This window comes from Gordionus sp. m RMFG-2023, chromosome 1 (assembly GCF_954871325.1).
Source record: "Gordionus sp. m RMFG-2023 chromosome 1, tfGorSpeb1-WG-v2, whole genome shotgun sequence".
Lineage (NCBI taxonomy): Eukaryota > Metazoa > Nematomorpha > Gordioida > Chordodea > Parachordodidae > Gordionus > Gordionus sp. m RMFG-2023.
The window spans coordinates 73,616,530-73,641,885 of record NC_088775.1 but is presented as its reverse complement, the minus strand read 5'-3'; the positions used below and the strand labels follow the sequence as shown (position 1 = coordinate 73,641,885).

Sequence of the window (25,356 nt, the reverse complement as noted above, 5' to 3'; positions counted from 1 at the left end):
AATTATAGATAATAGGCCACTGGCTTAGGGGAGTGAGGGCATTTAAGACCTTAGGTAGCCAATATGTTTTTTAAATCAAACAATTTAATGTTATCAGTATGATTAATTGACTTTTCTGACTTTAATTTCAAAATTTATATAATAAATAATAATTTAAATATCGGAATATAATCGGTAGGAGAATTTGACAAATATCAAACATATAATTAAAATATAAGAAATTTTTTTCATTATTCAAAAAAAAATTTATTCTCTATAAAAAAAACTTATAGATAAATCTAACTTTACAAAGCTAATTATTTGTGGATTTAAACTAAATAATATTCTTTTTATTAATATTAAAATTAAATACAATAATGATGATGAATAAATTTTAAACGTTATATTTTAACATTGACAATTTGAGCAAAGTAAAAAATATTGCAACATAATAATTTCACGATTTAAAATTTAGATTGAATAAAAAATTAACGTATAAAATTAAAAACATATTAAATACAATTAATAATAAAGGAACAGGAAATTCAATTATTTGATGCGGTAAGGGTCCTCGACTCAGAAATTTTCTTGAAATATATAATTTTTTTATTTCTCCATCTTTAAAATAAAATTTGTGTAGGATTAAAAAAAGTTAAAATCGATTATATGTTAGCGACAATGTTTTATTTTTCTTAACTTTAAATCCTTTTTTGAGCGCGTTCTTTTTGAACTTAAAAATCTGATTTGAAATGTATTATAGCATGTTTAGAATACCTATCTTATAAATTATATAAACAATTTTGCCGTTAACCTTCGAGTCATTTATAATTTATAAAGAATATCTATGGAAAAACTAATATAAATTATATGTTCAAAATTCATGTCAAAATTGCCTGAAATTCATATGGTAGCTATTCCAAACATGATGGAATACATTTCCGGTAAATCAGATTTTTAAGTTAAAAAAACGGGCTCAAAAAAGGATAGTTAAAAAAACAACACATTGCTGCTAACATATATACTATAAAACATATATAATGATAGAGCTAAAAATTCTAATTTCAATATATCATATATAAACCTGAGTGAGATAAATTGCATTGCATTTTAAGAATTTATTAGTTGTTCCGGCGAATTATTAATTTACGTTAAAAAATTGCACAAATTTATAGAATAATAATTATACTAAATAAATATAATTTACATAAAAAGGTATAATTGTCCTCGGAGTATGAAAGTATATTGAACGTTTTCTATATTAAATATATTTATATATTCCATTAACATGGATCATCGAGATAAAAAAAATTCTATAATTAAATGATAGATTTTTGAGGTAGATTTAAAATATAAGTGATGGTTAAAAATTATAAAGATATATTACATAGTCTTTGGTAAAATTAACATCAAAACAAGTTATATATGTATAAAATTATTTATAAAATGGTAATGCACGGATCTATAACAATATTCCACCGACCGAGTGCGTCTAAATCGTAACAAACAGTATAAGGCTTATAATCTTTGATATGTATCCCTTCCTCAGATATATTATTGCAAGAATCTTCTGTGTTTTGGAGGCCATTCGCAATATTCTTGAGATTGATGGGACTTCTAGCAGGGGAACTTAGGTCAAATTTGAGGTATTTAAGTGCAGCGGCAATCTCCTGGCCAAGCCTTTGGCCTAATAAACCGTTCTCCGATCGTCTTACAAACTCCAAAGCGCACGAAAATATTTTTCCGTTATCGGTTTCAGCTTCATTTTTACCTTCGGTTTGGAACTCACCTGGGAATGTTTCCATTTTATTTGAAAAATTCTTTGGCAAATAATTGTTTTGGGTAAATTCTTTATCGAAAGCGAGATCTGAATCAGGATATATATAAGCTTCGAGAAGTAAGTTATATGGGGAATTTTCATTCAAATTAAAATTATTTTTAGAAGTTGTTAGGTTGAGAAGTTGGTTAAGTCTTTTGCAAGCGCCCTGAATTTCAATTTCTATGTTTAATTGCGTTTTAAGATAGTTGTCAGATTCTTGAAGATCATTTGATATGATGATCTTCTGCCTAACGTAAAATTTAAAAAAATGGGTGATTATAGAGATAATATTTTAATAATGTAATTTTGCTTATAGGTAGGTTTGTAAAAAAAATCCGAGTGATGCCAAACGGCCCTACTCATTTGAAAATCCATTATTCAAATCAAATCGGGCTTTGTTCTTACAAATAAATCTTCCAAAAGAGTGGAGCCTTCCTATAACCCCAATTTTTGCAACCCTACTAGCGGAATTTTTTTTTAAAAAAAAATTAATTAATTTAATTACCAATCAGGCCTTTTCTTTTCATGGTTGTTGAGAAATATGGCATTCAATAGCTGTCTAGTAGAACCGAAAGAGAGCGTAAGATAGGATGATGAAATACAAGTATCAAGGGGATCCGAATATCGGCGTTGGTAATTAAAATTATCATAAACATCTTGAATTTTGAACGTAGGAACAATGAAAGGTTGAGAAAATTCGTAAGAGTTATAAAAAGATTGAGAAGAATAAAAAGATGGTTGGCTATAGGATTGACTAGTAGGACCTATGAGCATGGGAATACAAGTACGGGCGAAACGGGCGACCCAATTGGGAGCTATCATGGCCATATTGTATTCTACTTCGTCTACAATAGGAAATAATTCATTTGTAACGATCAATTATTATAAAAATAACAACATTAAATCAAAATTTGAATATTGTCTTATTTATAATATCGAATAAAATTGTCTTTACAAAAATTAATTGTAATTATATGATCAATTAAGTAAGTGTTAAAAATTGAATTTAGTCAGATAAACAAATTAGATTTTAATTAATAACTTGAAAATAAATCATTTTTTACCCCACCTATTTTCTTAAATTATAATTCTTATTCTCTCGAAAATGGATATAAACTTTTTCCACAATCCAAAATTTCGGCCCGACTCGTATTCTCGAAAAAAATACTCGAATTGTGGTCGGACAGAATTTTATATTGTATCTCAAGTTTAAATATTTTAATATATATTTCTCAAAAAGTAATCAAATTACCTATATTAACATAATCGTTATCACTGGTTACTTTGGGAACAATGAATCTCGAAACGGGGAAATATGAAGCAGATGCGATTTCGTATGCGAGCGCAGAAATTTTTGGAGCGTGGAATATTCTCCTGTTGGAGTGCCCAAATTTGGATGACAAAAATTGGCCGACTAACTTAATTATGCTGGAAGATCTACGTCTATTGGCTCCGGCAAAATTACCTTACATCATTGGCAAAAAAAATGAATTAAAATAAATTATAGTCGATGTAATATATTAAAAAATATATATGATAATCATTATCTTTCTTGATAGGTTTTGAAATCTGAGCGTAATTTCCATAAAAATATAAATTACTAATTAGCCTAAAAAGGAGAGATAATAAAGTAAGGGCTTCATTATAAAATTATTAACAAGTTTAAAAAGATCAGATTTATAAGAAGCATATCGATATTTATTGAACCTATGTACAATTAATTTAATCATAATTCATACATTAAATGAGATTTTTTTTCACTCGTTTTAAATAAATAATGAGCTAGTGCTACATTATAATTTTTGGAAAATTATTACAATGTGTATATCAGATAAATTTCGTAGTTACAGGGCTGCCGAGTATGATTTCCTGACATTAGGTCGGAGGTTCAAACTCATTATTGCAGTGTTTACTAGCTGAATATTAAATTAGTTTTAGCAGAAAAAATTAACCTGATCTGCTTGATGATAACGGCTGCAGATCTGGTATGGAAGATCCATAAGATAAGATTTATAAAAATCTGATTTGTGCTTAAAAATAAGGAATAAATTAAAAACACAGTTGATAATTAATTATATGATGATCGGTCCTTCCCCTTGCCTTAAAAAAGTAATAATAAAATATATATGCAAATTATGGGTGTGGGTTGTATTAATCTGTCGATGTTTATGTAATAGTCTTAGGACTATTACGCGTATAAATTCGTGTGGCTTGCCCACATGTGTGAAGGGCTTCTCATTTCTTCCCTTTCTATTAAATATCCAGTTTAGTGGATTGGATAACTTAACGTAGCTCTGTTGCATGTCAATACTAGAGGGCTTAGTGTCATGTATAAAGTTAATTTATACATTTAAAACTAAATCTTCATAAATTTAATTTCTTAATATTAAACTTTAGATTAATTACGAATAAAGTCAATCGTTCTCTCCAATTTTAATTCAACACCGCACTTTTATTTTCAATACAAAAAAACTAATTTTAGATGTAAAGCAAATCCTTCAATGGTTAAATAAGATAATCTTTAGAGAAAAGCAAAGAATATGGAAGTAAAGATCATAAAAAATAAGTTGCTTTTTAATTATTAGCTTTAGTAATAATGGAAGAAAAGGAACAAAGTGTAGTTTATCTGTAATTCACCAAGGATTAGATATATCCCATTCCTGTGGTCTAAGGCTTTTGAAACCCACTTAGGCATTAATAAACTAAGTTAAAACTCTCTGAAAGGTATTTATCATCATGTTATATTTGATATTATAGATATTGATGGCCATGATTATAACAAGACACATTTATTTTAAAAAATCATGTGATAGATGTCAAAAAGCAAAAACAATTTTTAATATAGATATTAAGCTGAAACACTTAATATACACTGTGAACCAAACATTTTATTGATAGGGTATCATCTAAAAATCAAGGTAAACTAGATTTGAATTTGAAACAACCGCCAATAACCTTAATATGTATATTAAAAGAAATTATTTGAATTTTTAAAACATGCATTTATATTACCTTCAAGATATTCACTCAATAAAAATTTGTTAAACGATACGAAAGTATTAAAAATATAGTAATTGAAAGATTAAATAAAAATTTGATCCTCATTAATGATGGGCGGACAAATGCAAGATGGGAATGTAATATAAATTCCATTATACCAGCCCCAAGGCCCGTATTATGTAAATCAATTAAAACATGGTCCAATATGCATATGGGGGAATATATATCTAATTGGGTTGGCCAATTTAAATCAATTTGAATTTTTTTTAAAAATCAATGATTTAAATCAAAATTTTAAATAGTGACAAATAAGGATTTAGAATTCTCAAAAACTTATTGATGATTGCACGCATAAATATAATCTCTGTTACAAGTTTTGTCACTGACAATGCAGCTAATATGACAAAAATGAGGGTTAATTGAAAAGAAATAATGAAAATATTATATAATAACCTATGGGTGTAGTGCTCATTTTTTGAATCTACTCTCAAAAGATTTGGAAAATAAAAGTATCCGGGAACAAATAATGTGGCAAAGTATTTCAAGAGTTTCAAACTTAAACAAGAGAGAGTGTGATCTCTTGTCACTCCACAAGATATTCGTTGGAACTCAGTTGTAGATAGTTTAGATGCCTACATAACTGAATGCGCCAATTATTTAAAATATGTTAAAGCACTCAAAATAAAATCAACATTGCAATAGAAAAAAAGATTGAAAATATCATACTCAAAAGAGCTGCTGAAAATATATTTGAAATCCTAAACTAATTGCGAAATGTTTAAAAATTTTAGAAAGAAATAAACAGATATTTCAGACACAGTATATTGTTGGAAGAATTTGCAAAAGTTTTTCACCACCTTATATGATAATTAAAAAAAAATGAGTAGGAATTAACTTTTATCCTTTGCTAAACAATACAATCAAGCTTTAACTCCAGCACACTTCTTATCCTACCTTTTAAACCCAAAATATCATTCAAATTTAACAACCAATGAAATGGAATACGGGAAGCTTGACACTGACATTTTGTCTATCTTAGTAAAGTTTCAAAGAAGAACAGAGGGATTTACTAAAATTATGTTTTCGGATAATATAGCAAATAAAGTAACCTAATTGAATGGTGGGGGCCCAAGATAATTTGATGAAGAATGTATATATTCTAAAAATAATAAAACAACTATTTACTGCATTTTCATCATCTGCTTCAGTCGAGAGTATTCTCATCGTTTGGAGTTGTTCACTCGAAACTTAAGAATAGGTTATGAACAAAAAAAGGCAGGAAAATTAATTTTTTTATTTAAGCAATTAAATTCTAATACCAATGTCGACGATATACATTACTTGTTATTTTTAGTATATGATATTTCTTAATTTTACAAACTAATTAATTTTTTTTATTATAAAGAAATAAAAAAAATTTTAAATATGTGTAGATTTTAGGTATTAGTTTAGTTTTATATTTAGAATATTTTTTAATATTACGATTAGGATCAATAAATTCTTTTGTCTAATAAGTTGTAATTACTAGTGCAATTTGGTTATTTATTTAGATTTTGCTCATCTAATTCCTTATCTTTCATTATTTTAAGTTTTTTAAATCATTCACTTTTTTGTTTATGGGGGAAATCAACTTATGCAAATAACAAATTGCTAGGTTCTAGATGTTCAAGCTCTTATCTAGAATCGTTTTCATCTTCAAACAAAGATAACGAACAAAATAATCAAAATTATATGATATTTGTTCAAATAATTATGTTAATAATCTACGTGTTTTCAATAAAACTAAATTAAAAAATCAATATATAAAGTATTTTTTTAAGGAAATTTTTCGTAATAGTTTCGTGGAGTATAAGGAAAAAATTATTAATAATAAAATTTTGACCAAGCTTAAGATCAAAAAGTGACTAAATGCATTATCTTGTAAATTTATCAATATTTAGGGTCAGTCTTGGTTCGACTTATTCCCCTTGCCTACACCACTGAATATAAATGTATTTCATGTTTTGTTAAAATCAAAGTTTGATTTTGAAAAATGAAAATATTCCTGACAACATTTTTGAGAATATAAAGAAAATTCTGATATAAAAATAAATAAAATTGTCCAATTTGCAAAAAAATTAGAAACTACTATATTTTTATAAAAAATAAAGTTTAAAAAAATCTGGGCTAAATATTTTACAATTAGGTTTACCTAGTTCCAATTCATAATGGATTTTCCAGTTTACCCAAGTCCCACAGAGTTGGGCCAGACTCTGACTAGTTTATGGGTTCATAGTTGGGTATTGGCTTAATGTGTTCTAATTCGGTTCTACATACGTGTGCCGAAGAAAATCGGTTTTTTAATCTATATTAGTTTCTTTCAAATTTGAGCTGTTATATTTTTAAGAAAAACTCCTAGGTGAAAATGATAGTTTCGGCTAAAAATATAGTAATTACCCAACTATACATGGACTCAAGTGTATATTATTGCTGTTTTCTTATTTTAATTTCATTTAATTATTCTCCTATAGTAGTGTTGTTAAACGGCCCGATCTCAGTTGATTTAAAACAATCAGATTAAGATTTTGACCAAAATAATATTATGTTCTAAAAATTTTGGTCTTTGATTGTATAAATATTTGGACCTCTACCAAAGCTTAGGATTTACATAAGGACGTTTTTAAAATATGACCCAAATCGGGTAATTCAACAACCCTATCTAACAGGAATTTAAGAAATCTTATTTCATAAAAATATAGTAATATTTTTAAAGTTATTAGTAAAAAATGATAATAAACCTTTATCATATCCCAGGCTTAATTTACTGAACCGACTTTTGATATTTTTAACCATAGAATTTTCCGCTAGTGAGGCCCTCTTGAAACTTATTTTGTTATTATAGAATTTTGATATCATAGCTGATAAAGAATTGGTCCTACTATATTTTTTATCGCAACTATTATTGATTTTTTGGTTAATATGTTGATAAAGATTATCATTGCCTATATTATTATCAGAAGAAAATACTTTGTAGCTTTCATTTACCTTTTTCGGCTTCCTATCTTCTACATGAGGTAGTTGGAGTATTTCTGTGTTAATCTTGCCACCACACAAAACAGAAAGCTCAAAAATAATTTTGGATGTGTAAAATTCTTGTAGCAATCGCATGGTTAGAGCTTCAGATTCATTGATCAGCAATAGAGATGAGGTTTCATTATTCAATTCATAGTTTTTTTTGATATCAACAGTGACTTGATCATCATCTAAGCTATTCTCAACTGCAGAAAATGTTTTTCTCTCATCATCAGCATTATTTACATCTGTATCAGATTTGTTCAACATATCAATATTACAACTAAAACCTCCAAATATTGAAATTTCCAAAATAGGCTCCATCATGGCCAGTCTAAGTTTCTGGGCCATTGTTATAATCTTAATAACAACTTCGGATATGCATTCCTAAATAATTTATGGTATATAATCTTTAGTTTTCATTAATACAGAGTAAGATATTATTTTTATAATAATTGAAAAATAAGTCAATGTGTATTTATATTTGTTATGTGTAAAATATGCATACACAATGAAAAAACTACATAAAAATTAAACATCAAATAATTTTTTAAAAATATAGTTTATTCCAATTTTCTACATAATTATGACTCATAAAATATAGTTCAACATAAATTACATTTTAAAAAATTACCTTAATTCATTAGTTGTCCTCGACAACTTATCTCCAAATAATAGTGCTGTAAAGTAACGTAGTTACTAACTTCGTTACCTTTTTTGAAGAAAAGGAACTCCATTCGTTACTTTTTCTATAGGGAACGAGTAACGGTAACTCTTTTTCTTGAGTAACGGTAACGCTAAACGTTACTTACAATTTTTTCATAATATTAAAAAAATAAAAACATATCTCTATAAAGTTTAGGGCTGAGCCGATATTAAATATCGGATCGGCAACGATATTTGGCGTTTCCCAAAAATATCGAATCAAGCTGATACCTGTAAAAACCAATCCGATAATTTAATTTTCTTTTTTTTTTGCTATTTTATGTATATTTATTTTACATTAATAATAATTTCTAAATAATTTTTTTTTAAACAATGGAAATGCACAAAACCTCTTAAATTTTATTTATTTTTTAAAATAGATTTATAGTATTTTAAAAGTTTTTTATAAAAATAGAAAGGAACACCCAAAGTTTAGTGTTGTTAAATGGCTCTATTCAGAAAAATATTACGCAAGCCTGAAGATTTTGCTCATAGAAGAAACAAAAGTCTAGACATATATTCTCGAAATCTTGAGGCTTAGGCAATATTTTTCTAAAATAACGAGCCGATTTTTTAACAAAACTACCAAAGTTTAATTTATTTTAAATAATAACGCCAATTTTATTATTATAATTTAATATTTACAAATTTCTAACTATAATTTATTAAATTAAAATAATTATAAAAATTTATAAGTATTTTGGAAGAAGGGTCTTTCTTTATTCAATATATACTTCTTTCTTTTCTATACTCATTACTAAACATATATATGGCTCGGGTGTAGTTCCACACCTCATATCTAAGTTACAAGGCTTGTTGGTATCCAAAAAAATCGGCATAATTATATAAAGGATGGGCCTTAATATAATTCACGTATGCACACCTTTAAGCAGGTCTATGACCCACGTTCAAATAAAAAATTTATACTTTATAAAAGAATTTTTTAAAATATAGTATCTGAATTATGGAAATATTTTATAAAAGACAAAGACAATTTTGAAAAATGCGTTTTCTGCGGAATTCTAATTTCACGGGGAGGAATAATGAAAAATTCATTTAATACTACCAATATCCGTAAATATTTTTTAATTATTGTAGAAATAAAAAAATTAAATTAAATGCATAATTCGATTTTTTATTGATTTCTTAATTACATTTGGTTCAAAAGGGGGGTGGTGAAAAATCAATATAAATATCGGATCGGGTTTGAACCAATATCGGATAGGATTGGTGAAAAATATGTGGTCGACACAGCTCTAATTAAATTATTTTTCAATATAAACAATTTAAGCCGGTTTTAAATTCATATCAACCACCATTCCTTCATTTTAATTTTAAATTCTCGTTAAATTTTCGGTCGAATTTTAATCTATTAATATTCAATCAAAATTAAAAATGTTAATAATAATATTATTCTATTTTATAATTTATTTTAAGAATATTATGTCCATAGTACTTACTTCTTCAGATGAAAATGATCTAACCGTCCCTGGCCCCAATTTAAAACATATTTAACACCATTAAAGAAAATTGTGTAAAAAGTCTACACTTTGTATACGTAAATTATGTCCCAACGCAAATATTTCAACCTCAATGTCCAGCAGTTCTAACTTAAAAAAGCATATGAAAGTAAAAAGATGAATTAATATATTATTATTTCAAATATTACTTTAATAATAGAATGTTAAAACATGGGTTTTATAAAATAATCATTAAAAAAAGTATTCTTTCATAATATTTTGAAAATCTTAATCATGAAATTAAAATATAAGCAATTAAATTCTACTATAGTATAGGGCTGGGAACCAACATTAAAAACCCAAGATTAACAAAATATTGGTATTGGTTAAAAATAGGGGTGTACCGATACCACTTTTTGGAGGCCGATCCGATATTAAATTGATATGGGCCATTACCGAACAGATATGATATCTAATTTTGTATTTTGTAAAGTTATACTTTTTATTAGTATAACATCTATAATTTAACTATACCATAACTTATGTCATTTAAATATATTATTTTATAATGATAAGTTATATTTTATATTCAATTTAATTGCAATTCTAAAAGTATATAAAATATTTTTATTGTTAAATCACTTTTATATAACTTTATTCTATATACATAATAACTAATAAACAAATATATTATGAAATTTGAAATAAATATTTGTTAAAGATGTTTTGAATTTCTTTCTTTTTGTAAAATAGATCTTTGACAAATAAGGTTCGGACGACCTTTTCGTAATTCTTTCTTTTTCGTTTTTTTGAAATAGATTTATATAACCTTATAAAAACTTAAACTTTTCTTTTTTTGATATGTAAAAACTTATTTTAATTTGTAAATAATATTATTATATATATAGAGTTGTAAAAAGATATAATAAGAGTGTTAATAAAAAATAAATAAAACAAAATCCATAGCCTTCCGTAGAAATTTTTATGGTGGCAGAGAAGCTACTTCAGAGATTTTTTTAGATAATTTCAAAGACAAATTAAAGATATGATTTTAGAGACGAAAGAGGATTATGGAAAATGATGTTAATTTAATTCTAAAACACGTAAGAGATGATTAAAATGTAAAATTAAAAATAAATATAATAAAATTTTAATAATAAAATATTTAAAATATAAATAAACCTATATGGGACAATAAGAATAAAACAAAATCCATAGATGAATTAGATGATTATTTAATATATCATGATAGTAAAGAAGTTTTAAGCTTAATATTTAATTTACCAGATGATTTATATTTGCTTATGGACGCAATGTTACCGAAAGATGGAAGTTCAAGTTATGAAGAAGCAATGTATATATTAAAATGTTTTTGTAATTATATAACAGATTAAATCATGGGGAAATTTTATTTTTTTTTTATTTATTTTTTTTAAAATATATTTTTTTATTTATTATTTTTTTTAAATTTAAAAAAAAATCTAAAGTATATTTAAGAATTTAGAAAAAAAGAGTATATTTAAGAATTTAGAAAAAAAGAGTATATTTAAGAATTTAGAAAAAAAGAGTATATTTAAGAATTTAGAAAAAAAGAGTATATTTAAGAATTTAGAAAAAAAGAGTATATTTAAGAATTTAATAAAAATAGGTATACTAAATAATTAATCAATTTATTTGAATAAACATAACATATATACAATGATAATATAGATATATATATTTTTAAGGAAAAACAAAAATAGTTCTATATAAATTTATATCATTTAAAAATTTAATTAATTTATTTATATTAGACATATTTTTAATATTACGGAAATAAGAATATTCACATAAATATAAATGAGAAAAAGATTTTTTTCCATTTCTTGGGATGCTTGCCTTAAGATCCCTCCATAAACGTTCAATACGTTGAGTGTGTGTTGATATATCATTAGGGTCTATAAAGTTTTTGCTATGATTGACAGAGTAATGATCATATTTTCATATATTATTTTTTTTTTATTATTTTTTTTTAATATTTTTTTTTTATTTATTTTTTTTAGATTGTCTGGATTTTGGTAGAAATTTCTGAATGTTACCTTTTTCTTTCAATTGGCGTATTTTTAGATTTTTTTTTGATAAATAAATATCGTGTGGATTTTGAAGGAAATTTTTTGATACAATATCAAAGTTTTTTAAATTTAACATTTTACCTCTTTATGGATAACATAAATTTCACCAATATGTGTATTTTTTATACAAGGACCATGGCTTTTTTAAAAGATCATGAGTTTCTTATCAATCACACATGTTGTAATAATAACATGAAAATAGAGAAAAATGGAGCTACTTATAGAGTAAGATGTTCAAAATGCTAAAGCAGCTATTCTATATGAAAGGGTTTAATATTATTATTTTTTAGATTATATTTTATTAATTAGGTACTATATTTGAAAATATTAATCTTCCTATTAACAAATTTATTCACTTAATGTATCTTTTTGTGTCCAGGACTTCTATTAGTGATAGTCTTGGTTTAATAAAATTATCTAAAACTACTATTGGAAAATGGTAAAATATATCTAATAAATTTGGCAATAATTTTTTTAGATATGTTATATTTAGAAAAATTTGTTGCCATGCACAGGCCATCTCTTTGAGAGAATAGGGGGTCCTGGACATGTTATTGAAATAGACGAATCTCATGTTTTTAAAAGAAAAAATAACACGGGGAGGATTTTAAAATCCAACGCTATTTGGGTTGTAGGTGGGATATCTAGAAATGATGAAATATTTTTTTAGCTGAAACTGAGAAAAGAGATAAAGAGACCCTTCTGGGTATAATTACTAAGCACGTCCATAAAGATTCAACTATAATGACAGACAAATGGAAGGGGTAGATTAAATATTGATATATCTTAAAATTAAATATTTTTCCAAGTTATAACAATCTGAATGAAAATGGATATGATCATTACTCTGTCAATCATAGCAAAAACTTTATAGACCCTAATGATATATCAACACACACTCAACGTATTGAACGTTTATGGAGAAATCTTAAGGCAAGCATCCCAAGAAATGGAAAAAAATCTTTTTCTCATTTATATTTATGTGAATATTCTTATTTCCGTAATATTAAAAATATGTCTAATATAAATAAATTAATTAAATTTTTAAATGATATAAATTTATAAAGAACTATTTTTGTTTTTAATTAAAAATATATATATCTATATTATCATTGTAATATGTTATGTTTATTCAAATTAATTGATTAATTATTTAGTATACCTATTTTTATTAAATTCTTAAATATACTTTTTTTCTAAATTCTTAAATATACTCTTTTTTTCTAAATTCTTAAATATACTTAATATTTTTTTTAAATTTAAAAAAAATAATAAATAAAAAAATATATTTTAAAAAAAATAAATAAAAAAAAATATTAAAAAAAAAAATAATATATGAAAATTTCCCCATGATTTAATCTGTTACCTATTGAAGTTTTTTTAAAAAAATTGATAATATAAAGATCCACAATTCTCAGACGCGGAGAAGGCGTATGCATTCACGCAAAAACTTCCTGAAGAAGAATACTTGAAACTAGAAGCGATATGTACTCCAACAGAATTTTGCAATCCGTCAATCGTACTCGAAAGATTTAGATTATTATATCCAGACAAATCGTATATAACGTATCTAAAAGAATTTAGTGAAGTTGTACAAGAAATAAATGAAACATTCAGTAATTGGGTAACTAGATTATGTATGTTGAGTAATAAATGCAGATTCAGTAATTATAGTAGAGCGATTTAGAGAATAAAAATATTTTCAATTAATAAAGAGATACGTCAGATCATATATAAAAAGTGTAGATATACCAGAGATATTAAAAATAGGAAAGGAAATTGAGGAACAAGAAGCGTATGATAAAATAATTAATAAAATTGATAACATAAAAATAGAAGGAGAAACTATGGAAATAAAACAAATAGAGATGCAGAGAGATAATAACCAAAAATGATCATTTTCCAAATAATATTAATACCAAATTTGGTCGATCGAATCGAATATTTAGTAAGTGGTCGGTTTTGAGCTCGCTATTCGGTCATATCATAATATTTTCAAAAAATTATTTAGGATAATGCTTAACACCTTATTGTTCACTTATAAACTAAAAATGAAGAATTTTTCATGGAGAGCACCAGCAATATGTTCCTTACAAACTTTCTACTATTATTCGATTCTAAACCTACTCATTAATTAAATATCAAAGAAACCTCTATTTTTTAAAAATTTTTTAGGTTTTTCACATGTATTTATACCCAAATACAAAAAAAGCGCTATCCAATATTTATTCTGGTTTCCTAAGAATATATTTTCATATTTATGCATTTAACGCCCTCTTATGGATATAAATTTGTTAAATTTTGTAATTGAAAAATAAAATTTATGTTGTAATAAGGTAAATATATTTTTTTCCAATAATATTAAGTAAAAATAGAATTTTAAATTATTTGATATTTAATATCAATTTTTTACTTAATTAAAAAGTGATTTATGTAAAATAAAAAAAATGTTTTTGAAAAAAATTTTTTTAAAAATATATAAACAAATTTTGATGCATTTTAATGCATTTTAGCAACGCAGTATTTAGTCATATTTCTTATACGACCTAGAAAATGATTGTTATAAATAAATAAAAATTTGAAAAAATATAGACAAAAATTTGAAAGCTAAGGAAATGGGATGATCAATACAAATAGCAAATCAACAAGCATTCAACCAACGATGTTTCACTAATGATAATAATAAACGATTCAACAAACGATAATTTGATGGTCAAACAAACAAACTCAAGACGTACTAACAAATAATGACTAATGGAGGAATTGAGAAACAAATGACTGGTGGTGAAGATAAGAAACTGAGGAAGGAAGTCAATTAAAAAAAGAGGGAAATGTTAAAGATGTTTTGAATGTTAAAACTTATTCTTTCTTTCTTTTTCTTTTTGTAAAATAATTTAAATGACCTTTGACAAATAAGGTTCGGACGACCTTTTCGTAATTCTTTCTTTTTCGTTTTTTTGAAATAGATTTATATAACCTTTTAAAAACTTATTATACTTTTCTTTTTTTGATATGTAAAAACTTATTTTAATCTGTAAATAATATTGAGTTGTAAAAAGATATAATAAGAGTGTTAATAAAAAATAAATAAAATATAAAATCCATATCCTTCCGTAGAAATTATTAATATTTAACATTAATATATCGAAGATTTCTTTTTGGAAATACCAAAATTCAAATTTATCAGAGGTCAGCCTGCGGCGATTGTAACTGTCAATATCACCAGCTTCACTAAAAACAGATTCTGAAGAGATTATTGCACATTTTTATAAACAGAATGCGGAAAAAAAATTACAATATGGCAGAATGTTTATTAATTAATTATTATTATTAAAAAAATATACATAAAAATGGATTTCGATTTTAATTATAAAAATAAATGATTTTAAATATAACTTTTTTTAAATTTTATAACATTTTATTTTTGTTAAAGTTGCCATTTTATATCGGATCGGATCGGGAAATTTTATAATATAAGCCGATAAGCGATATTTTAAAATGGGTGAAATATCGGCCCGATCCGATATAAAATATTGGTGCATCCCTAGCTAAAACTTATTTCCAGAGATCTTGATAAAGAAAGAGCATACTTAATTCCTTTATATAACACATACCAGAATATTTTCTGATAAAGATAAAAAAAATTTATGAGGAAATGAAAATGAAGATTCTCGTGAAGATGATCTATTAAGCTTTTTTCAAAATAAAGATAATTCTTAAATATTTTTAATAAATTCCCCGAATTAAAATTTTTATTTATTAAATATAATACAACTCTCCCATCCTCTGCGACAATTGAACGTGTGTTTAGCATGGCGAAAGCAACGCTCTTATGCTAAAATAAATAAAAAATTGTTACAAAAGGATGCTAAAAAATAAAATATTATTTTGTATTATTTTATTTATATTATATATTGTAGGAAAAAAATAAACATTTTTTTGTATATAATATTTAATTTTTTAAGTAACGTGTAAACCGTTATTTTTTGAATAGTCAGTAACACGTCACAAGTGTTCCTTTTTTCAGTAATGAGTAACGGTCTCAAGTTTCTTTTTTATAGTAACGTTTACAGCACTACCAGAAACATCATAAGGAATAAATTGATTAAGAATTGAGATTACATTTGAACGACTTCATTTTTTGTATTTGGTCGGGTATTTGTCTTTTAAACTCCATAGAAATTTATTAGGCCGAGTTGTGACGAATAGTGGTAAACATTCTATTCGCTCTTTAAAGCTATTAACGCGATGACGTTTGTGGATCTACAATAAATTCATTACTTAAAAATGGGAATTGATAATATGGAAATTATTTGTAGATGAAATATTAGGGTATTGAATTAGATAAAAAAAAAATAATCAGGAATTGATAAAAATGAATTTATTGAGTTTTGGTGTTACTAGATAAAATTTGTGGTATACATTTGAAAAAATAGAAAATTGTATTTTTTTTTATAAAATAAATGCAAAAAAAAATAAGCAAAATTTTTACCATTTTTGATATAAAATTATTTGATGTAAAAAAATTTAAATTATACAGTTAATTTGGGCATCGTTAAAAAAAACATTTTACTATCTTTTATATTTTTAGTTTAGAAAAAGTGAGATTATGTTCAGCCATTTTCAAATTCCTTAAATCATGAGTAAAATTATGTATGTATGTGTATGTTGTATTACGATATCCATGGGGATTCAAATTTCTCAATTTTAAATCAATTAATAAGATAAATCTTTAAATTAGAAAAATCTAATTTGACCGGAAGTGGATTCCAGTATGTATAGAGAACCAACACTGAATTTCAAGCAATTTTACCTTCTTAATTTATATTCATTTTTTTATATATTTTTGATATAAATTAAATTACACATAATTGCAAAAATGGTCCAAAATTCAGAGTAGTTACTATGCATAAGCTGGAATATATTTCCGGTTAAAGATTTTCAATATTTAAAAACTGTTCTCAATAAATTATATAAAATTAAGAGATTCCGAATCTCCATGGATTCCTTATCCTAACACGACATATACATATAAACGTATACTAAATAAGAAGCACGGAAAATTGGGCATTTATTAAATTAAAATTTCATAGTTTCATTTACTAATTGCGAATTCTCATATTATCAATAGGTTTAATATACATTTAACAATATAATATTATTTCAATGTCCTGAATTTTTGGTGGGCCAATCCTACCATGTTATAGTTCGATGGTCCAAAAAATTTTTTTTTAAATGTATTGGCGCCTTTCCTACAATTCGACCAGGTTTGCCAGATTCCATCAAACAAAAAGCGGGATTTTTTTATGATTATTTCTATATTTAAATGAATATATCTAATACCCAAAAGTAAAATAAAGGAAGATCGTATATTATTTTATTGGAAATTTACAACCTCTTTCAGTTGGGAATGTTTTAGTATTTCCATTATTTGATGCATCAGTTAATAAAGAAAATAGATGACTTTCCTTCATCCTCTAAGATGTGTTTCTTTTTCAGGACCTAGGTTATTTAAAGCTATTTTTGACGCTTTTGTTCTTATACATTTTGTGCTTTTGACTATATTTGAATCAAGAAATATGATAGAGAGTAAATTTGTAATGCAATCTGTAGATAAATAACTAAGTGAATGTTTTAACGTGTGATAAATGAATGCCGTTTGGCTATTGCAGTATTATCATCACATAAATGATTGTTTTTGAAATATGGTTGGATATTAATTGATGATTCCTTAATTTTAAACTGTCAATATGTTTTTGCCTTGTTGACCGTTTTTTTATATCATGAACTCTTCCTAATATTAAATTTTGTATTGCATATTTGAATAAATTGAATCCCAAGTTTTATAGATTAAAAATTTTTTTGGATGTTAAACTTATCTTTATACTGAAAATTATATATAATTTAAATGAATGAAATAAAATTGGAAAAGGAATGAAATATCAGGAGAAAACTTTATTTAATTAATCAAAAATTATTAGGCTATATAAAACTTTTAAAATTTAAAATAATAAATTGCTTACTTCTAAAATATCATTTTATATAGATTGATTTCTAAAAATTAAATAAAATATTTCACATTTACATAAAAATCATTTTCATCATCAGCAAAATCAGAGGAAGTATTATATGATTTATCATAACAATTTATTTTAAAATTAAAAGATATTAAATATTATTATTATATTTTAAAATTAAAAGATATTAAATATTATTATTATATTTTAAATTGGAAAGTTTTTGGAGATCGATTTATAAAAAAAACGGGAGAATTTTTTTTAGAAAAATCGGAAGAAAACGTAAAAAATCGGGATAACGCGTAAATCAATAGATGGCGTGTTTTGGCGTAAACTAAAGTAAAAAATTAGGAACTTACACCAAAAGCGGGAGATCTGGCAACCCTGGTTACAACCTAAACTGCTAAGAATATTAATATTCGCTAATGCACAAAATCTTATCTTGCAGAGTAGCCACTGGTATCAGGTAGTACATGTCAACCCGTTCCCCTAAATTTTTTCAACTTTGAACCCTTCATGTCCTAGGCCTAAAACGGTTGTACCCACAATATTTGCCCTGTTGCCTAACTCAGGTAACATTGGTTTTGGATGAAGTTAAAAAGTAAATCCTGTTGATAATGACGATTTTGAATCAGCCGAAATCAATGTATTTAGCCATTCATTTTCTACAATTACTAAAAGGGGTTATTCCCACATATGACGCAAGCAATTTGGAGACACCATTCAAGGAGATAGCGAATTACTAGCTCATTATTTAAATAAATTTGCAGGGTATGAGTGGTCAATAAAAATTAGACAAGCGCCATCTTTCGCATTTATTACTGTTGATCATTTGTTATGATATTAGCGGTGAAAGACGAGCACCAATATTTCAAATTTCCCTATGTAATAAATATGCGACTACATTGGAGGAATCCGAAAGACGAACAATACAATTGAGTGTAAATTATTTTTAAATTTGCTTTACAGTCTTTTTAATAGTTGTTGTAAAATCATTTTTTTTATAATTTACGTTTAATTCATCCTAGAGGTCGGCACAAATGGTTTTCATCTCTGCTATCGTCGCATCATCCTTCTATTTGAAAGGCTCTACGTTTAGAACAATCGTTTAATGAAGAAAAAATTTAATAGTATATTTCTGGCACTCAACCCCAAAATCAAGAAAGGTATATAGCGATACTGCTCAAAATATTGAATTTAAATTTTAAAAAATGTGTAATTCTTTTTGATTATTTTAAAATAGAAAAATTAGCTTATAAACATCATTTATTTTTTAAAATAATTAATATTTCACTTCGCTGTTTAAAATAATGATAACGTGCCCATCTAACGTGGTGGTGGGAAAAAAGATTGATTAAGTGATCCATAGCCAAACCTCATTTAAAACTGTTATATACCACTCCAACCCTTATACATATTAATAAAGTTATGGATATTATAAAATAATGTAAGTTGATTTTTAGTAAATCTAAAAAATTTATTTCAGGTAAAAATTTTATTACAATCGTAGAAACATTCCCAAATAATATTGCACCTATCGGATTGATCCACTGAATGTTTTTGGTAACCAGTATATCCACCAAAAATTTAGGATATTAATAGAAAATTATGTCATCAAAATATTTATATTAAATCTATTGCTAATATGAGAATACACAATTAAAAAATGAAATAGTAATTTAATAAAGGCTGAATTGTTGGCGCCTAATTTAGTCACTTCGATATATGTTTGCATGTCGTTTGATAAATGTCTTTAAAATTTATGTTCTTCTAGAAATATTAAATATTTTAGCATATTCTATTGAGAATAACCTAAATTTTTTTAATTAACGATAACTCTGACCTGAATATTTTTCAAAAAATGATAAAATTTTATAATATAAATGAATGAATGCAACAAAAAACACAAACCTATTTTATAAAAGTTCAAAGTAAGGGGAAAAAAATCTACCTACTTATCAAAGTAGACAGTTGCTTAATTTATCAAGGCATAATCTCATATAGTTAATAAGAATATGATTGGGACTCAAATTTTGGTCATTAGAGAGTTGCCAAAATTATCAAGAGCCCAATATTTTACCTATATAGAAATAAAATATAATTGACTACTAATGTTTTTATATAATCATTTATTTTGTAAGTAATATAAAAAAATATAAACACACGTTCACTTATTTTTTAATTGTTTATTTAAAAAAACATAAAATTTGTTCAAGAAAAATTAAACTTTATTTAACCCTTCACTACAAAGGTGGGGTAAATAGGACCCCACAACTTTTATAATCTTTGTAATACAAAAGCTAGAAGATATTCCGACCTGATTTTTTCAGTAGTTTAATATTTTGTAACAAGGAATACAACTTCCAAATTTCATGATTATTGATTTGATAGTTTTTGAGATATATGCTATTTGTTGAGCTTGGGGTAAAATATACCCCACCTATGTAATGATGTAATTTTTTTTTTAAATCCAATTCTTTTTTGTTACTAATTATATTTATGTATGTCAGGTTAATAAATATAATTGAAAAAAATATAATTATATCTATTTTTTGATTGATATATATGACTTTAAATTAGAAAATTTTATTTTTTCGGTGGAGTAAAAAATCATAAATTTAACATATGATTTTTAATTTGAATTATTCTAGTGACATTTTATACTTTGAAAATAGAATTATATGCTGGCAATCAGCCTGAAGGACCTTATAAATTGAGAAATAAGCCTTTTGATGTGGTTGAAAGGTTAATTCAGCCCATTTTTAAGAGTAATAGGAATGTCACCACAGATAACTGGTTTACCAGTTATGAACTTGCTATACATTTATTAAATTCCCATTCATTAACAATAGTAGGAACTTTAAGAAAAAATAAATAGCAGTTTCCAACATCATTTAATTTAAAAAAAAGATATTTTTTCAAGTTAATTTGCCTGCTAATATAATATGACATTAGTATCATATGTACCAAAAAAGTATAAGCATGATGCTTTCTACCCTTCACTATGATAACAATATTGATACATCAACTGGGGATTTGAAAAAACCAGAAATTATCACATTTTACAATCTCACCAAAGCTGGTGTTGATGTTGTGGATCAGCTATGTTCAAATTATTCAATATCCAGAATAACAAATAGATGGCCATGACAATTTTTTATAATTTGTTGAATATATCTTGCATAAATTCTTTAATAATTTATAAATCCAATAATTTAAAGGAGATTTATAGATCAAAGTTTATAAAATTATTAGCAATGGAGCTAATAACTCTATTAATGAGTAATAGATATGAAAACCCACATGTTAATAAACTACTAAGGGATAATATTGGGAACATGCTAAATATAGAGGAATTAAAACCTATTTCAACCAACAAAAAGGAAGGTGCCCCTCTTGTCTAAGGGTTAGGGACAAGAAATCCTCATTTATTTGTTCAAAATTTATATGCAAAGATCATATGTATGTAACATGTCGTGAATGTTTTTTAAAAAAAATGCATGAACTTTAATATCAAATATTTTTTTTAATATCTGATGTTTTATTATAAAATTCATTTAATTATTACTATAAAATATTGAATTAATAAATAATATAATCAAATTTGCTTCCATTCATTTATTTTTGGTCATATATGATTAAGGAAAGTTCCAAAAAAAAGATTTTTTTTTGAGCAGCTTTAGTAAATATATCATAACATCATTTATAAATAAATGTAAATCTAGAAATTTTGTATTTATTATCTCTAATATTTTTACAATAAGTATATAAAATTTTAGTTCTTAAATTTTATTATTTTCTGAGATATAGCTATTTAAAATTTGGGGTAAAATAGACCCCACCTATGTAACCGCGGGAGTTTTTTTCACCTATGTAGTGAAGGGTTAACAATAATTTATAATTTTGAATTGAATACTAAATATAAACCAGAATACAAAATATACTGTTAACATAAAGATAGCTTTCATTAAAATGGTATGAAAATCGTAATTTTCAGCCAACCCTTTTTAATTTCTATAAAAATTTGCAAGCAGGTTATAGATATTCAAGTAATATCTAAAATAAAATTTTGCTCATTAGCAATTTAATTACCTGAGATGATGGCGATTAAAGGTGTAAAAATCAACTTTTTAACCTATTACTGATGTTAAATAATTAGTTTTAAATCAAAAGCTAAATTAGTTCGAATAGAATCTAATATTAATATTGATAATTATGGGGAAAGTATCAAAATTAAATTTTTTAAATATTGGTCACCTTATATCTATTTGAAATTACTATTTCGAATAATTTTTCAAATTTTTGTTTTCTATTATTCTTTTACTATTTTTTTAATAATTTGTTGAATAACTTGTGTGGCTATAAAATTATTTAAAAATTAAAATATCATGAATAATGTATAAAAACCTATAGATGGCGCTATATATGAACATTTTAATGTAATAAAAGGCTTTTTCTATAGCTAAAAATCATTTTAAGGCATTATAATTGATTTACGAGTAATATTATGCATATTGAAAAAACAATTTTTTTTTATATAATTTATTTATTCTTAAAATATTGCTAAAAATTATTTTTTTCAATATGCATGATATTTGTTCGTAAATAGGATTGGCAAATTCCCGGAAATTTTCCTTGCAGTAACCTTCCCATGGGAATTTTGGGAATAAACGAGAATTTATGAGAATAAATGGAAATCTATGGGAATTAATAATATTTCTTAAAATTTTCAATTTTTATATAGGTACCACCATTTCTATCTTTTATTTCTTAACTTATTTCTTGGTTTAGAGTGTGAGTTTCTAGAAAATGACCAAGTTCTGATGAAGCAAATTCTTTAGGCAATTGTAGATTTGGGTTGTACAGTTCACCATGTTATAGGGGTAGGCTTAGGAAAAAAATATGTAAACTATGAGAATATTTTGAATGAATATATCTAAGCTATTCATGATTATTTATAAGAAATGGAATTTAACCTTTTTTTAATGATATAACTTAAAAAATTGGGAATTTTGTGATTCCTTTCAATAAATTCACAAGGAAAAATATGTCTGGGTTTAACCACCCTATTTGTAAATCAATTTTAATTCCTTGAAATGATTTAAAATGATTAAAAAAAAATGCATTTTATAGCATTATAATGTTCATATATAGTGTCATATATATATTTTTTTAACACATTATTTATGATATTTTAATTTTCAAATAATTATCCAGCCACTTAATTATTAAAAAAATTATCAGAAAAATTAATTGGAAATTAAAATCTGAAAAATTGAAGCTCATATATATTTAAAAGATTAATCTTAATTTTTCAAACACAAAATGACCAATATTTTTTAAAAAGACTGATTTTGATGTTTCCCCTTTAATTATCAATTATTAATTCAGTTATTAATATTAGGTTCAATATTCTAACAAATTTAATTTAAATTTAAGACTAATTATTTAACAATAAAAGGTTAACAAAACCCCATTTTTGCACCTTTAATTGCCATATCTCAGGCAATATAATTGCTAGTGTTGTTAAACGGCTCGATTTGAGCCGATTTTTAAAAACGGGTAACTCAACATTATATCCAGGAAAATATTGCCTAAGCGTCGCGATTTTGCCAAATGGATGTTCAATCCTATATGTCATCTATCAAAATCTCTAAGCTTGCACAATATTTTTCTGGATAAGATATTGAGTTAGCCACTTTTAAAAATCGGTTCAAATTTAATAACACTAATAATTGCTAATGAGCTAATGTACCTACCAATTTTATTGAAAGAGGTCATCCAAAAGGTGTTTGATTTTACATGGGATAATTAAATTACTACTACAAAAACTCCTGTAGATAAGTTGGCTTAGCAGCCTCATATTTTATGCTAAACTGTGTTTCTGCAAAGTTTCATGTATTTTTAATTTTTAATATATAAACATTTTTTAAAGACACTACTAAAAATATTAATTATATATACATCACAAATATATTTTTATAGTAAAAATATGAAATATAGTAATTAAGACAATTCTTTTTTACAAAATTTCTTGAATTTATATTTAATATATTTCTATATTTACAATTAATCTTAGATTAACTAAAATTATCAAAGCTTAATATAAGAATTTTTAAAAAGGAGGTGGCTATGTTTTGACTCAACCATTAGCATTATATTTTACACCTTACATTTCTCATTGGTTAAATAATAATTCATTTATATCAATTTCAAACAAATAGGTGGGTTTACAATGTATTTTTTAATATAGGAAATAATATTTTAGATATAGATTTCTATATTTCTTTTTAAATAAAGCAAAATTTATGATACAAATAAATTGACCAATAAATATGAATTAATAATTGATAGATAATTACTTCTATATCAAATTCCTGTCCTAAATGAATAAATCCAAAAATCCCAGATAATGGTTCTTTGATAATCAAAATAACTGAATTTATTGCCAAATCTGATCCAACATATTTTACCTTTGTTTCCAATGGATTTATTATCGCATATTCTCCCTTAAAGAGATATAATAAAAAGCTTGGATCATCAAATTCAATTCGATCTAAGTTTATTACATCTAAAGATCGTTCTTTTAATTTTTGAAATATTATAAAGAATTGATTTAATGATGCTGGAAATCGATCGGGAAATATTTCATCAATTTTTAATGGCATTTGTAAAAATTCGAATTCGGTACGAAATAGCGAAATACGAAACAACGAAAAATTGGGAATTTCGTCGCTTATATCTCCTAGAAAATTTTTAAAGTAAATTTAAACTAAATATTAATAGATTGAGGTATCTATTTAAATTAAATTTTTAATGTATAAAAATAGATAAAGGTATCATCGTTAACCTCAATTTGATTCCCAAATTAGGAATATGGAGAATATTTCGTCTATTTTTGCCGATTTTTTAAAAACTTTATCTAAATAGATGTATTTACTTTCCTAGCATCTATTTATATCAATTTCAAATTTACTTTAAAAATTTTCTAGGAGATATAAGCGAGATTCCCATTTTTTATTTCGTTTTTCGCTGTACATACTATAGGGCCCATATGATTTAGATAATTCTCAGTAAAATTAAATATAAGTTTTTTTCCAATCTAAAAAGGACAAATAAAAAAATATTACAATGGTAAATATAATAGTTATGCATAAACTGTTTCAATACATTAATATTAAATAACATTTAAATAATGGTTATTTATTAAGCTAATG

At 25.0% G+C, this 25,356-nt stretch overlaps 1 protein-coding gene across 1 annotated transcript; it reads right to left on the bottom strand.

The window, feature by feature from the left end:
- Positions 1-443: 443 nt before the first annotated feature.
- On the bottom strand, positions 444-24,777 carry LOC135931326 (uncharacterized). The gene is made up of 6 exons (XM_065468360.1): positions 24,502-24,777; positions 8,137-8,233; positions 7,573-8,094; positions 3,048-3,260; positions 2,301-2,640; positions 444-2,043 (listed from the first exon to the last, which is right to left on the bottom strand). The coding sequence occupies exons 2-6, from the start codon at positions 8,195-8,197 to the stop codon at positions 1,416-1,418; spliced, it is 1,764 nt and encodes a 587-aa protein (XP_065324432.1). The 5' UTR covers positions 8,198-8,233; positions 24,502-24,777; the 3' UTR covers positions 444-1,415.
- Positions 24,778-25,356: the final 579 nt, after the last annotated feature.

Excerpts from the sequence above, each read along its gene's own strand:
- LOC135931326 (XM_065468360.1), bottom strand. The coding sequence starts at position 8,197 with ATGGCCCAGAAACTTAGACTGGCCATGATGGAGCCTATTTTGGAAATT. Across the intron at positions 2,641-3,047 it reads TAACGATTATGTTAATATAG|ACGAAGTAGAATACAATATG; the intron begins GTAATTTGATTA and ends TTCCTATTGTAG. Across the intron at positions 2,044-2,300 it reads GAAAAGAAAAGGCCTGATTG|GCAGAAGATCATCATATCAA; the intron begins GTAATTAAATTA and ends ATTTTACGTTAG.